The sequence below is a fragment of the Schistocerca serialis genome, chromosome 4 (assembly GCF_023864345.2).
Source record: "Schistocerca serialis cubense isolate TAMUIC-IGC-003099 chromosome 4, iqSchSeri2.2, whole genome shotgun sequence".
Lineage (NCBI taxonomy): Eukaryota > Metazoa > Arthropoda > Insecta > Orthoptera > Acrididae > Schistocerca > Schistocerca serialis.
Genome location: NC_064641.1, coordinates 419,117,386 through 419,132,368, shown reverse-complemented (window position 1 = coordinate 419,132,368; position 14,983 = coordinate 419,117,386). Strand labels below are relative to the sequence as shown.

The following is a 14,983-nucleotide window of genomic DNA, read 5'->3' as shown; positions in this document are numbered from 1 at the left end:
CATCAAGCTGGTCACTGGCCAGTTGCTGCCTCAGTGATCACTGCCCTCACTGCTGTCAACACATGCCCAACGAAATGTAGCCACTACAGGTTGATGCTATGAGTGTTGTAACTTGAAATTCAATAAAAACTTTGACTACTAATGCTGTGCGCATATGCTACCATTGCTGACATTCTGACAACACGCTACCATCACAACCCAACTGCTGAGTTAGAGACTAACCACTACAGTTTATAAAGGTTAATAAGATTTGTGATTTAGTTTACACATATTTCAATAGTTGTCCTTTTTTCTTTTTAACAGATCATCTGATGCTGACTTGGGAATATGTCAAAACTAATTATGGCACCATTTGTGACATTAGGCTGAAATATTTATTAAATGAAAATAAAATATAAGATTTTCTGTTGAAAAATCAAGTTAAAGATAGCCCAATTAAGAAGAGTAGCATTCTCTGTAATAAATTTTTATTTTTAGAGTATGTAATGCTGCAGCTTGGGTTGTACATCAGGGCTAAGGTACAGATCAGAGGGCAATTTCCTACAGTAACAAAATGACAGTTTTGATAAGCTGTCTAATATCAAATAGCCCCTTCTTTGATACCCTTAAGATTGAGAAATATGTTTCACATATTTCCCCATCTCATTTCACACAAGATAAACCATTATACCTTTTTATCAGGTTGCCTTCCATTCGGAAAGTGGGTGCACTCAGTGACTTGTTATGTGACTTATAAATTATAGAGTGCAGCAATCAGTTGCCCTGTTTTCAATTTTATTACGCAAATCCAGATTTCAGCTAGTAGCTAGCCATTCTCAATGCAGTATTTTCTATTCTCAATGCAAGTAAATTCCTGAACAAGAACTTACATGTATTGAGAATAGAAAATAGTGCATTGAGAATGGCTAGCTATTAGCCAAAATCTGGATTTGCGTAATAAAATCTAAAAAAGGACGACTGATTGCTGCACTCTATAATTTATAAGCATTATACCTTTTCTCCTGCATTCAACAGTGATCTTTTATCCTGAATTTTGTTCCCAAGACTTGTTACACAAACCTTCCTCTGACCCCTTGATACAGTTCTCAAGAATGTGTTGAATAATGCTTACCTAACATCAGGTAGAATTAAACAAACAGTCAAGCATTTTGCAAAGAAATTTACACTTCTTGCACAAAATTGTACTGGCTTTTCTCTGCCAGTGGATGAGTGCACCAATCCTGAGTCTGCTAAGCAATAAACATATATTCATGGGGTCTATGCCAGTATTATCATTTCATTATGATAAGTGGAGGTGGTGCCCACAAAACATGCTATAAAAGGGCACACATTTTTGAATTTGTATGAGGGTTTGTTGCTCCCTGCTTATAGATTTGCAGCTGTTAAGGTTCTATGAAGCACTGATGTTGTGGTACTTTATGAAAACACATTGAAATCGTGCTCCACTTTTCTATAACAAACTGTTAACTGGATAACAGTTTGAAAGATTTTTTTAAAAATATATATTACGAGTGTTTGAGATTCACTCTCAATTTCTACTGATGTGAACAATGTGGGAATTGAAGTAGAGATCAAACTAATGCTCAGAAATGTAAAATTGTGTACTTCACAAACCAAAAAATGTGGTATCCTATGACCACAATATCAATGAGTCATAATTGGAATCTGTCAACTCTCTGTGTGTAACAATCCGTGTTGATACGAAATGGAATGACCACTTAGGCTCAATCATAGGTAAAACAGATGATAGACTTTGGTCCATTGGTCAGATCTGTGAAAAATGCTGCTAGTCTGCAAAAGAGATAGCTTACTACACTATCATGTGAATAAGTCTAAAATTTTGCTTGAGTTGGTGGGACCCATACCAAACAGAACTAATGGGGGATATTGCACACATAGAACAGAGGGCAACAAGAATGGCTGAAAGTTCGTTTGACTAATGGGAAAGCATCACAAAACTGATGAAAACTCTGATCTGGCACAAAAGGAGAAAAGTGCTAACTATCCCATGAAAGCCTACTTAACAATGTTTCAAGAATCAACATTGTGAGAGGACTCCTAGGTATCTATCCTTTATGGGTAATGAAGACATGATTAGATTAATTAGAATGTGCACAGATGTATTTAAGCAGTCATTCTTCCAGCACCCCATAAGTGAATGAATCAGGAAGACACCCCAATATTTGCTACAATGGGGGAGGGGGTAATCTCTGGCAGGCAAGTTTCCAGAGAATAGATATTATTTTTCATTTTCTTACACTGAGTGTCAACTACTGGTGCATGTACCAAATACTTATATAAGAAAACCTGGAGACAGCAATGAACATTAGCTATTACATCATAAGTACTTACAGTAGTGGTTATTTTATCACATTCTGTATATGCAATGCCAGATTAACTTCTAACTTAAGAACAATGTCTTGGATTCTGTCTGCTACGAGTTTTCAGGCCTATCATAGTGATATCTGAATTTTGTAAGCAATCTTCTCCATAGATCAGGTACTTCTGTAAGAATTCTTCAAGAGGAACACAGTGTGTCAATTAATTTCCTGCCAGCTAGATTTATCTATTATTGCTGATTATAATGCTTGAATATTTGACTGTTGTAACTGACTTTAATGATTACTACCTACAGTGTAATCAAACTATACGAGATCTATATATTTTCTGAGAAATATTACATTTGGTAAAGAAAGTTCTGCCAGAATGTAAATAATTTAGGGGTGCAAGAGACAATTCACTGACCACCAGAAGCATTAGTTCATGAACAGGAACACTAAAAAGCATGAAAACTTTGCTAGTTTTTGGACAAATCCTTTAATGAGAATTAGTTTCAAATAATTATATATTGTCAAACTGAATTCATCAGGCTATTTTATTTTAATCCCCTCCCACACACACACCTGTCCAGCTACAGTGTACTGGCATTGTGTTTTCAGCTTGTGCAATGCATCTGCTCAGTGTGTGTGTGTGTGTGTGTGTGTGTGTGTGTGTGTGTGTGTGGAGGAGGGCAGAACGGGGGGAGGGAGAGGGAAGTCACTTGCACAGTGTACTCCTTTTTTCGTATTTCTGTTGACGACTCAATGTTTCTAATATTTAGTGATGCTGCTTCCTCTCCTATTAAAAATTCACAAAAATCTTAGGGTGAAAGCTACCAATGTTACATGCTGTCTTTTATATTTATATATTCTGAAAACAGAAACAGTAAATTCCTGTTTTTATTGGTGACCTAATGGGTTTTGTCTGTAATGACATTCTCAATCCAATCTCATCTCTAAGCTGATAACCCATAAGGATGTAGAGTATTTTGTTTATTCACTGCCAGTGTGGGACTGATTCAAGTATTTTATAGATATAAAAAAGGGCTGTTGTTGTCGACCTACAGACATTATGTAAAAATAAAGCTAACTGAGTTTCAAACAATTATAGATTGTAAAAGCGAATTTGTCTGGCCATATTTTTGTCACCCCCCCCCCCCCTCCCCAAACACACACACACACACACACACACACACGTTTTATTACTCTATATGAGGATTCATAGGTTTGAATATAATCAGTAAATTTCCCAAAAATTGGAATGCTTGTGCCATTTTCTTGTCACTAGCGACCTTCAATTGTTTCAGCAATCTATGATGGTACAGGTTGCATTGTTTAATCATAAAGAATGTAATAAAAGCAGAGACCATGATACAGTCTACTTCTGTGTCACAATGTTTGATATGTGTGGATAGCAAAACCTAGTCCTGTAGTAGGAAGCTATAAATCTATTACCTGCTACAAAGAGGCCTAATCCAATTCTAATGGATAAATCAATAACAACATAAAACTTGATGTCTTGACGTATTACAGCAATCAACAAAGTGAAATGGAGATGCCACACCTAAAGAGTAGACACTATATTGTAGGAAACTTGTGCATTTGATGAAGAGGACATTGTTAGTGATTAAGGTATTAATGCCACAGATGTTTCAGTATTCTCAAGATTCAGAGTGTATGAATATTTCATCCTTGCATTAGTGTGTGTGTGTGTGTGTGTATATATGAACTTTTCACTAACCTCCTTTTGGGAAATTTCCAGTTTGTACTGCAACTAGGTTACTTTTGGCGGAGCCTTTAAAGTTCTTAGTATAATATACCAATAATAATTATGCATGGTTTGTGGAAAAAAGTTAGTTTAAAATATGTTCTCTCTACACACCTTTTCAGAGTTCATATTTGGTAGAAGAACAATTATCCTCATCTGTACTATTAAAAACATGCAATCAGATTTCCAAATGTATTTTGTTACACAAAAATGTCAGAGTGGAGATAACAGAACTTACCATTTATCTATGGAAATTAATTTATGACTGCATGCACATGCCCGTCTGCAAAGCAATCATATCTAGATGAAATCTCTATATACAGTGTATTCAGATATTGTAGAAAGGGTTCTCTAAGAAGTCTTACCATGCACTACATACTACATATCGACAGTTTCCATTATTTACCTCTTTAATGGCTGTGACAATTCTTTGTCCAACCTCTGCATCAATACTGTTATGTCTGTCCACATATTTCATAAGTTCATCTTTTAACTCTATTTCAGGAGCATAAAGGCCATCATCATTCGTCAGTGCCACACTGCTTATGGTACATATGGGAGGATACCATGGGAGGCTGTGTTCTCTTCCAGGAGCCAAACCAATGAGAGAATTGAGATATTTTGATGGCCTGAAATTCAAAATTGTGTCACTTTTTAAAAATGGAATAAAGTAACATGAAACAATGCCTTTTTAAATCATAGGACAACACAATGGTGCTCAGAACATATATGTAACAAAAAACTGAAAGCATTCACAGTGGTAATGGGAAATAACAGATGTAGAAAATTTTTACAAACAGCAAGTTGTGGGTAGTATGCTCAAATACATTTTTAATGTGAAAAAACAGGTTTTTTTTTTAATCTGTGTTTCTTGGTTCAACACTTTGGCCGAAAGATGATGAAAAACCTTCCCCACGAAACAATTTTTTATGTAGCAACTAGTTAGAGAACACAACACAAAACTTATTGAAAAAAATGATCATTGACCTAACAACAAAAACACTACAGTGGTGAATACTATTTACTTATTGACAGAATCAATAAATCACCTGCAGCGTGAGACCTAAAATTCGAAAGTTAACTTTGAAGATGAATTCACGACATACGTTTTTTGTGTCTCAGGTGATATTCTGCATAACAATGCACTTCCTGCTGTGAGAATTACCTTTAGTTAGGAAGGAAAATAACATCACTTGGTATGAGATCTGGACTATGAAAGGAACGTTTTCAAAATATCACAATAAAAGGTTTGTAATGCTTTTGTATGCCACATACGATCTCTTGGCAGACAATTACATACTGTAAACAAATGCCCTGAGACACCAAATCATTTTGCAAAATGAGTAGTGCGCCACTGATGTGAATAAAAGTCATCCTTTTTGCCAGAAAAATGTGCCCTATGAGTCTTGGGAGTAGGGTAGAAATTTTTAGTTTTTCTTTGCTGGTGAGAGAAAGGGTATTCCACTGACTGTCACTTATTTTCTTATTTTCACATAGATGTTAAGCTTATGAGATTTACTGCCTGTCACAATGCAGTCAGAATGTTCTCACATCAAAAGGAAAATTAAAATTATGAGATGCCCAATTTCTGGCAAGTACTTATTTTCTGGAATTCTTTAGTACTGTCAACAGACACACATAAAAGTACATAAAAGCACAGGGGTGTCGTGCATGAAATAGCGGTCAACAGCCGGCGACACCACTGTGGTGTTGTGCACGAAATAGCGGTCAACGGCCGGCAACACCACAGTGGTGTTGTGTGCATAGTATCGTGCAGTGGCTGGCGACAGCACTTTAGTATCTTTTGTATTCTGTTGGTGTTTTGTTTAGGTAACAGTAAGTTACACACATCATCAAGTTTTTTGTTTTTATGAGTACTTGTGCTCTTTCATTATGGCAGACGAAAGAGACGATACAATTATTTACGATGAATGTGTGGAGCAAAACGTGGAGGTTGCTACTACATCGCGTACACCTCTTCATGATCTGGTTGACAGACTTTCCTGTCACATAAAGCAACACCAACCAATAGGCATATATATTTCCAAAACGAATAAACGATAACAAAGAAACTGCCATGTACGCCCCCCCCCCCCCCCCCAAAAAAAAAAAACAACAACAAACTTAATGTGCAAGTCTTGTGGAGTTGCATTACATCTTTATTAAAGAGAAATACTAAGTATCAAATACAATGCAAATAAACAAATATATGAAACAAACAAATTCTGTATTTATTTATGTACGTATATCTTCGAAATTTTATGAAAGTATGGAAACAGGGTTGAGAACTTATGAGAACAAATGATGAGATTAGTAAAAAGTAAGAATTTAAAATCTTTTGATAATGTCATGAACGGCCGGTGATAAGCGAAGTAATCCGAATTAGTGCTGCCGGCACCAAGCAAATAAATTTGTACAAGATGTGTGGACAGCAAATGTTAAGTGCACTATTCTTCTCCTCCTCTTAATCCATCTTTACTTCTCCCTCTGTCCACATTATCTTCAAACTAAAATTAGTACTTTGCTTATGATTTACTTCCTTGACCTCCTGCTGTCTCCAATTCTCCCCCTTCATCTTTATCTACTCTCATTCTCATAACAGGTGAGTGTCTCACCCTAGGGTCTTAGTGTCCTACTCTCCTTTTAAGCTTCCCCAACCTATCCCTCTTCTCTCCCCAAGGAGGGAACTAATAGTTCTGAAAGTTAGGTTATTTTCATGTACTTTTCATCTATTGGTAGTCCCAAAAATCTTCACCTCTTGCAGTTAATTACTGGCCAGAAATTACAACTCGTAGTTTTAGACTTCTTTTGAATAAAATTAATAGGACTTTTACTTAACAGTTCATTTGTTGATATCACGGAGACTTGCCCTGTTTTGAATATGAAATTGATGGCTGTCTTATGTGGAAGTTCATGATTTCATACCCAAATCAGAAAATACTTCATACTGATAAGGTTTTTTAAATTAGGTATGGACTGATTGTGTAGTCTCCTAGAATTCCAAAAAAAATATGTTCACACTCCACTGCCCTTGATGTTCAACCTGCCAGTGCTGCTTTTTTGTGGCTCAAAAATGCATTTTTATTCCATTTAGCTTTCCATGATTTGAATACATAGCTTCATCAGTAAAGAGAATTCTTTGCTCAAAGAACCTATTGTACTGATGCTGCATCAGAAATGAGAATCAGGGTTTCATGTATCTGCTGCAATCCTGCTGGTTAATATACTGATGAAGTGACATACATTTGTGAGCAATATGTGAACAAAGTTGCACTGACTTATTCCAGAGACATTTGCTAGTTCTTTGGAGTCAACATGTGGATTATGAGTAACAGCAGCCAGAAAATCTATTTTGTTCACTGTGATTGTTGCAGACTTGCTCCTTACTCTCTGCATAGTATTCCAGTGGCATTAAAATAACAATGTTTGCACATTCACCAAATGTCATTCCTGTTGGACACCATCTATTGGGATACCTTTGTATGCACAACAAAAGTGTCCTCTCTGCATTTCTTCTGAACTCTCTGTAAGGAAGCAGCATATCTATTTTCTCTTGGTTTGTGGAAAAACATTTAATTTTTCAAGCTAATCACTGCCTGACACACATTATAGTGTGTAAATGCATTAACCAAACAGAAAACATGATATTACAAACTGTTTGTCCTATTTGGCATAATGTTCTTGAATAATGGCAAGGACTTCATTTTGCAAATGCCAGTTCAACACTGCTTAAAGTAAATGATAATTAATGACCGTCAAAAGTAAATATCACAAGATATAATTATAATGCACAATATACTAAAAGGTAAACTATCCTTCTTTTTGCATACATTAGCAAAATAAACTCATAACTTGTTTATTAATCTGAAAAATATCAGGATCAGGTTATTTAAACTACACACATGGGCACACTAGAATTCACTTCACTTATGTAATTGTCTCATAATATGTACAATGCTCATACCATATCAAGTCAGGCAAATCATCATTCCAATTTTCAAAATGGTCAAATGATCAAACCGAAGTGAGTTTTTTCCATATGAATTAATTAATTTTATAATTTCAGGAAGTCAGCAAGTGGACATGAGGAATGGAAAAAAATCCCTAAACAGCACTGATTATAGCAATTTTGGATCTCTAGTTTTCAAGGCAGAGATAATAAAGTGCACAAAGTATACACTTATAAATGATATATTATAACATGAATGACACAGACAGACTAGAAATCACATTTCATCTGTGCATCTTCTATATCAGTACCATTGCAGTGCAACACACTGTTTCCTTCTTACCCAATGTGACATATTTCTTTATTTGGATATGAAATCATGAACTTCTGTGTGGAACAGCAACTGGTTTCATGCTCAAAACAGAAATTCTATATTCTAAATATTGTAATTGCCCCAAATCTACTAATAAGATTTTGAAGAGTGAAGTGCTGTTGAATTTGTCTCTTTCACAACTATGATACTACCAGCAGAAATTACTATATTTCTACTTCAATGAAAAGAGACTACATGTTGTTTAGTGAGGACTTGCTCACAATTCATCTGAGTAAAAACAGAATTACGACATCTTAAATGGTTCTGCAAATACTTAAGGTGAACACCTTAACTGAATCACCCTGTACAGTGTTCCTTATGGGAGATGGCTTATGTTAATTCAAGAAATGTATCCAAGAATGACAAATCTTAGAAACAAATGCAAACAAGTTTATGAATTCAGCTACCTGTTAGGTTACTAATTTAAGTCTTCTGGCATGAAGTATAGTAATGTAAATTAATTATAGTTCTTTTAGAAGTAATATCAAAGGATCAGAAAGAGGTTTCTGTGATAGTTACATGTAATGGATGAGCAACAAATTTTGTTGCAAGAAAGGTTTAGGCAACAACGCAATTACCATTCTCACTAAAGGAATAAGTCTGCTACGTTACATGAAAATATTAAATTTGCAATGATGATGAATTTCTGCTTTGTTGCTCTTTGTGTGTGGCAATCATCATCATCATCATCATCATCATCATCATCATCATAATACTTATACTTTGTTTTTGTTCTCATTCTTTTGCCCTTTACTTCACTTTCCTTTGTACATCAGTTCTCTTCACATGCTCTCACAATAATTCCCTGCAACAGTTTGTCTTGTAATGTTTCACTGACTGCTGTGTATTTTGTTCTGTTCCATCTTGTGATTCCCACACTGTTCGTAAAGAATATAACTTTGCAAACTTGTGCAAGGTCCATTCAAAAAATCCCGAAACATTCATAATTTTGTGCCAATTGTGTATTGGAGCAAAATGTGGTTGGCATCCTTGCCCACACCTGTATTTAAAGTGTAGCTGCCAGAAGTTTCACTGTTGTATGTCTGTTGGTTATAGTTCAGTGCAGTATTGAATATAATGTTGTGTCACATAGTTTGTGAGTTTTGAGATGGCAGAGTTAGACAAGCAAAGTGGCTGAATTAAATTTTGCATGAAACTCAAGAAAACCTTTACAGAGACGCACCAAATGATGCAGGAAGCCTATGGTGATGAGTGTTTAAGCCGTACTCGGTGTTATGAATGGTTCACATGGTTTAAAAATGGATGGATGGAAGTTAAAGATGACCCTCATTCAGGACACCCTTTAATGTCTACCGACAATGTTCAGGTCAGGAACATCAATGAAATTGTATATGCCAATTAAAGACTGAGTGTCTGAGAGATTGCAGAAGAATGTAACATTTCAGATGGATCATGTCATGAAATCCTGACACAGCATCTTGGAATACATCATGTTGCTGCCGAGTTTGCCTCATGGCTCATGAGTCTCCAACAGGACCATGACTAGTAAAGCACTAAATTTTTTAACCAGTTCTCAGGTTCAGGATAGCTTAATCTTTTTCTTTATAGTTTTATTACCCACAGTTTTGTTCTTTAAAACTTCCAATACCATCTTTCTATGCACACCATCAAACACTACTTTTACAAACACATACATCCACACTCATAATAGTGCTCTTGTAGTTGTACTATCACAAAAAATAGGTCTACTGTGGATCTTTCTGGTCTGAAACCATATGGCTTTTCATGTATCACCTTTTCTTTCCTGCTCTGTTAGCTTCCTTCAAATATTTTCCTGAATATCTTTGCACAGCGGCAAACCACTACAATTTCCCTATAACTTTTCCAATCTTTCTGATTTCCTATTTTGAAAATAAGTACCGTATTTACTTGAATCTAAGCCGCATTTTTTTCCGGTTTTTGTAATCCAAAAAACCGCCTGCGGCTTAGAATCGAGTGCAAAGTAAATGGAAGTTCTGAAAAATGTTGGTAGATGCCGCCAGAACTAACTTCTGCCGTCGAATATATGTAGCGCTACACAGGCATACTTTGCAGGCACAAAGATAAATACTGGCGTCAAAACCTCTGCGTCAGTAAATAATTTTTTTTTAAAAAAAAGGTGTAAGACGAGCTTTTTTCTCCGCCCCGAGTTTCGACCACTGCATTTTCATACATTATCCAACGAAGTAAATACAAATTCCGTGTTGTTTATCTTCGAATGTAGCAGCATTTCAATGTACTACGAAAATCCGACTGGCAAGACAATTTGGGATGTATGTCAATATGGCCAACTCTACGTTCTGAATTTTTTCCTACCTGTGAGAAGAGATGGTTGCTAATAGGAACTTTTATGAATTGCGAATCACATGCAGTATTTTCTTCAACATAAGAATAATACGGATTTAAACATTTTGCCATGTATTCTTTCGTGTTTGCTGCTATCTCATTTAAATCCTGTCTACCTAATAACCTACAAAACTAGTGTGAGACAGCAGCAAATCCGGAAGAATATACATATCATGTCATGTTTATATTCGTATTATTCTGATGCCTAATAGTGATACAGTCAGAAATGAAGCACGGCAATTGACTAGATTTTTAAATCTAAGATGACTAATTTCTGTGCAGAATGTGATGTACAAAAGAGGCGTCTGCAAAGATTTTCAAACGGAGAAAAATTTTAGCTAAACTGTCGTTCAGAACATCTATCATACGCAGTCTATTATTTGGTTCTTGTTGATCATTATCAAAGAAAGCAGCAGTATAATTAACAACAAATAGCAGTCTCTTGCCATTGTTTCGCTAATGAGACAATTCCTTTCTTTTTTTTATTGTAAGCGGTGGTAGCGCGCACGTAAGCAAGCCATGCCGCGAGTGGCGACAGGTCGTAAACACTTACTATCAGAATGCGACAAACAATACATGACACAGTACAATAATGCATTTTCAGCCTAGAGTGACGTAAACACCTATAACAAAGAGAACGGCACTTATCAGATCAAAGAAAAATAAGCAACCCATTCAAACCAGACGAAGCACGCCTGACGCATAGCAATGGCTACCTGGTAAAGCTTAACTTCTAAGCTTACGACTCGAACCAAACTACTGTAGCTGTATCGTCATTTATTCTACCTAAATTGTGTCTCATATTACAATAGACCAACTTTGTTTCGATTTGGAGGTGCGGCCTAAAACTTTTCTCTCCCCTTGAATTTCGAGTCTCAAATTTCAGGTGCGGCTTAGATTCGGGAAATTTTTTTTCGCTTGATTTCGAGTCTCATTTTTCAGGTGCGGCTTAGATTCGAGTAAATACGGTAAGTTAATAATACCTCTTTTCCAGTGTTATAGTCTCTGTCTCTCTCAGTGGTGTAGCCAATGCTTTCCTACTTCTCCTGCTGTATTCATCGTATCAAGACAAAGTTCATTTAATCCTGGTGCCTTCCTTCCTTTCATTTAACTTAACATCCATTCCATTTCTTCTCACATAAAGTCCCCTGCTTTCCCAAGAGTTCTACACAGTATCACTCGTCTTCTTTTCAGCATTGGCTGATTTCAGGTTTTGCAGATTCCTAGAATATTTTCACCATTATACTTTTATTTCATTCATTTTCATGCTTGTTTCATTTATCATACTAATTGTCTCTGTTCAGCCATACCTTTTTCTTTTGTCCTGTAAAATACCACCTTGTTTCCATCACCATTGTTCATTCTTCCCTCAGTTGTTTCACCTTTGTCATCACTTTCTTTGCATTTTCCTGGTATTATATTTTTTCGTTGTTTCTATTGATTTATTTTGAAATGATAGCCTTAAAGTCTTTTTCTTTTCCCCTCTACTTCTTATGTTTTAACCTTGCATGAAGTGTTTTCTCCCATCTCATTTTTTTTCACACACTCTTTTTGCTGCTGCTACCATTATCATTTTTGGACAGCTGCCATTCCTCCTCCCCTGATATTATCTCATGTCTACATACTTAGCCCACAACCTACCATACGGTGAATGGCAGAGGGTACCTTATACCACTACTACTCGTTTCCTTCCTCTTCCACTTGTAAATAGAATGAGGGAAAAATGACTATCTACATACCTACAAACCAGTCCTAATTTCTCTTATCTTCATTATCCTTACATAAAATGTACTTTGGCAGCAACAGAATCTTTCTGCAGTCAGCCGAAAATTCTAGTTCTCAGTTTCTGAATCATGACATAACCGCAATAGCTTATATCTCTCTTCATATATATGTTTTGCACACACTCATGGTGTCCCAATGTCTCGTTGTACCACTTATTTGTGGTAAAATGAGCATGTAGATCATTCAAAACCATGCAGTGGAGGGGGGGACCAGGAGGCTAGTGAGGCAGAAGTACCGTGGGCCTGATGTCTGACGAAATAGAACTCAAACACAAGTTTTAAAGCCTGCACCTTTGATTTTGAACAAAAGGCCTGAGAGTTGAGGCCCTTACTGAACATGCAGAACATTTTTCCTTATATAACTAGTGTTTAAATTAATGCAAAATACCATAGTTTTAAATGTAAGGCACAACCAACACACCAGACTATGTTTGTGGAAGTGTTATAATATTTATGAACGTTTTTAATTTCCATCAATTGATACCCGGTAATAAGAGATATAAAAAAAATTAATCAACATAAAGAGATTGTTTCTATCCATATCGAACATATATGTTACATAATATGTACAAGCATGCATGCACGAATTTTGAACTTCACACCCCATCAAATTACTGTTTTGCATACTCGATTAGCTGCATCACTTGTTAAGACACGTGTAAAACTTTTTTGACTATGTTCATATTACAATAATATAAGCATTTAAAGCATATTCATTAGTAAGAATTAAATGTCTCAAAACTATTTTTGTGTTGAGTAACATTTAATTACACTCCAATTAAAAGTGTTAAATACATAAAAAGTTTAATTGATTGACATTTACAACTTTTATATTTGATACTTTCTTCTTTTCATCACTTCAAAACAATTTTCACCTTTTAGAGGATTACGACATATCCGAGACAAAAATATTTATGTTTTGGTCATTTTGAAAGGTTTACAACAAAAAAGCTGAGCTACTGTCAGTCAGCCTCTACTATGAGCCACTGTAGAGGCCCAAAGATTGAAACCTAGTTTTGACAAGCAAAGATTATAGCATCAAATTCCCAAATTCATGTTATTGTGGATGTGCAAAAGTTTGTTTTGTTGTCTTTTGTTTTGTATTGTGGCATGTAATTGCTTATAAGAAGTGCTCAGAAGTAAGTCAAGCTGGACAGCCTGCTGCACACGGTGCTGAAACATGTTGTTCATTCAGAAAATATCACTAAGGCAAGATGGCGATTGAGTGTATCCACCTACTGTGAGGAGGTTGGTTATGCTTTGGCATCATAGTTTAGTGGTGTTTTGAAAGGAAAAGAACAAGAGAGATTGCTGACGATGACAACACCCAGGAAAACAGCTGAAGAAGTTTGAGAGAAATGTCATTCTATTCCCGTCTGTTCTTTGGTTTGTTCTGTTCTAAGTGTCTATTTGGAGATGTTTTTCTGATGTGCTCATTGATAAGAGATCCAGTCATCCAATGTTGTAATTGTTATACTGAAGGAATAAAATACAGAAGAGTTACCAAAAGATGTTTACATCATTTTAGTAGCTCTCTTTCAGCCTCAACCCTCTGCAGATGAAGAAGAAGTCACACAGCAAGAGTTGATGGCACTGCGTAGCAGGTCCAGTGCATCAAGACAGTTCAACGCAGGTGACCATTCAAGAAAATAATTAAGGTAAAAAGTATCCATGACAGCGTCACTGTGGCAGATTGCTTGGAAGGTAACACATCTTCTATGCTTAATCCTCAGAACAGCGAAGACACATTCCATTTTGGCACCCTAAGTGCAGGTTGTGAATAAGAGGTGGAAAGAAAGGACAGTTGCCGAGATAAGAAGAATTTTCAGTAAACAAGGGAAGAAAATATGACACAGCCCAGAGCAATTGAAGTAAACAGTGCAGAATGTATAAGTTGGTACACACTGGAGTGTCATCCAAAGTAATTTAAATGCTTCAAAAGAAATAATTTTCATTTGGTTACAAACAAAGGAAGTGTGAATTATCTCAAAAGATTGGATTGTTGTAAGAAATGAAATAAAAGGAAATAATTGACTGTAGTAACAAGCTCAACAGTAAGGAAAAATTCTAAATGCTGATTTCGAGGCTACGACTGTAACAGTGTCTCGGCATTGCCCCATCAATATAATGACAGTATAGCTCCACATTGCAGTGTGGTGGCCTGTCATCTGGCTGTGAATCGAGTATGCAGCAGCTCATCTCTATGTCGCCGAGCCTATGCAAAACACAGTAATAGTGCATTGCAGCTTGCTCTGCATCTGCTTAGGTAAGCTCTAAACAGCTCAAGCTGAAATTTTGTTTTTGTAATTATATATTTGTGAAGTGTCATAAATATCTATTCTACTGATTCTTTGTATAATACCAAAAACAGAATCACAGGACTCCAGTGTTCTTGTAGGCATATATTGTTGTAATTACTATATGCTGGTTACTACTACAGTGAAA

General features: G+C 36.0%; 1 protein-coding gene across 2 annotated transcripts in view; it reads right to left on the bottom strand.

The window, feature by feature from the left end:
• The window catches only part of LOC126474995 (tetratricopeptide repeat protein 17), a 337,167-nt gene that overhangs the window by 106,106 nt on the left and 216,078 nt on the right, over window positions 1–14,983 (bottom strand). The window contains exons 10-11 of one of the 2 annotated variants that reach the window (XM_050102532.1): window positions 4,493–4,715; window positions 4,325–4,369 (exon numbers count right to left, since the gene is read on the bottom strand). In XM_050102532.1, the coding sequence (XP_049958489.1) occupies window positions 4,346–4,369; window positions 4,493–4,715 (247 nt within the window). In that variant the 3' untranslated portion in view covers window positions 4,325–4,345. The remainder of the gene's footprint in view (window positions 1–4,324; window positions 4,370–4,492; window positions 4,716–14,983) is intronic. The other variant, XM_050102531.1, reaches the window with a different exon arrangement.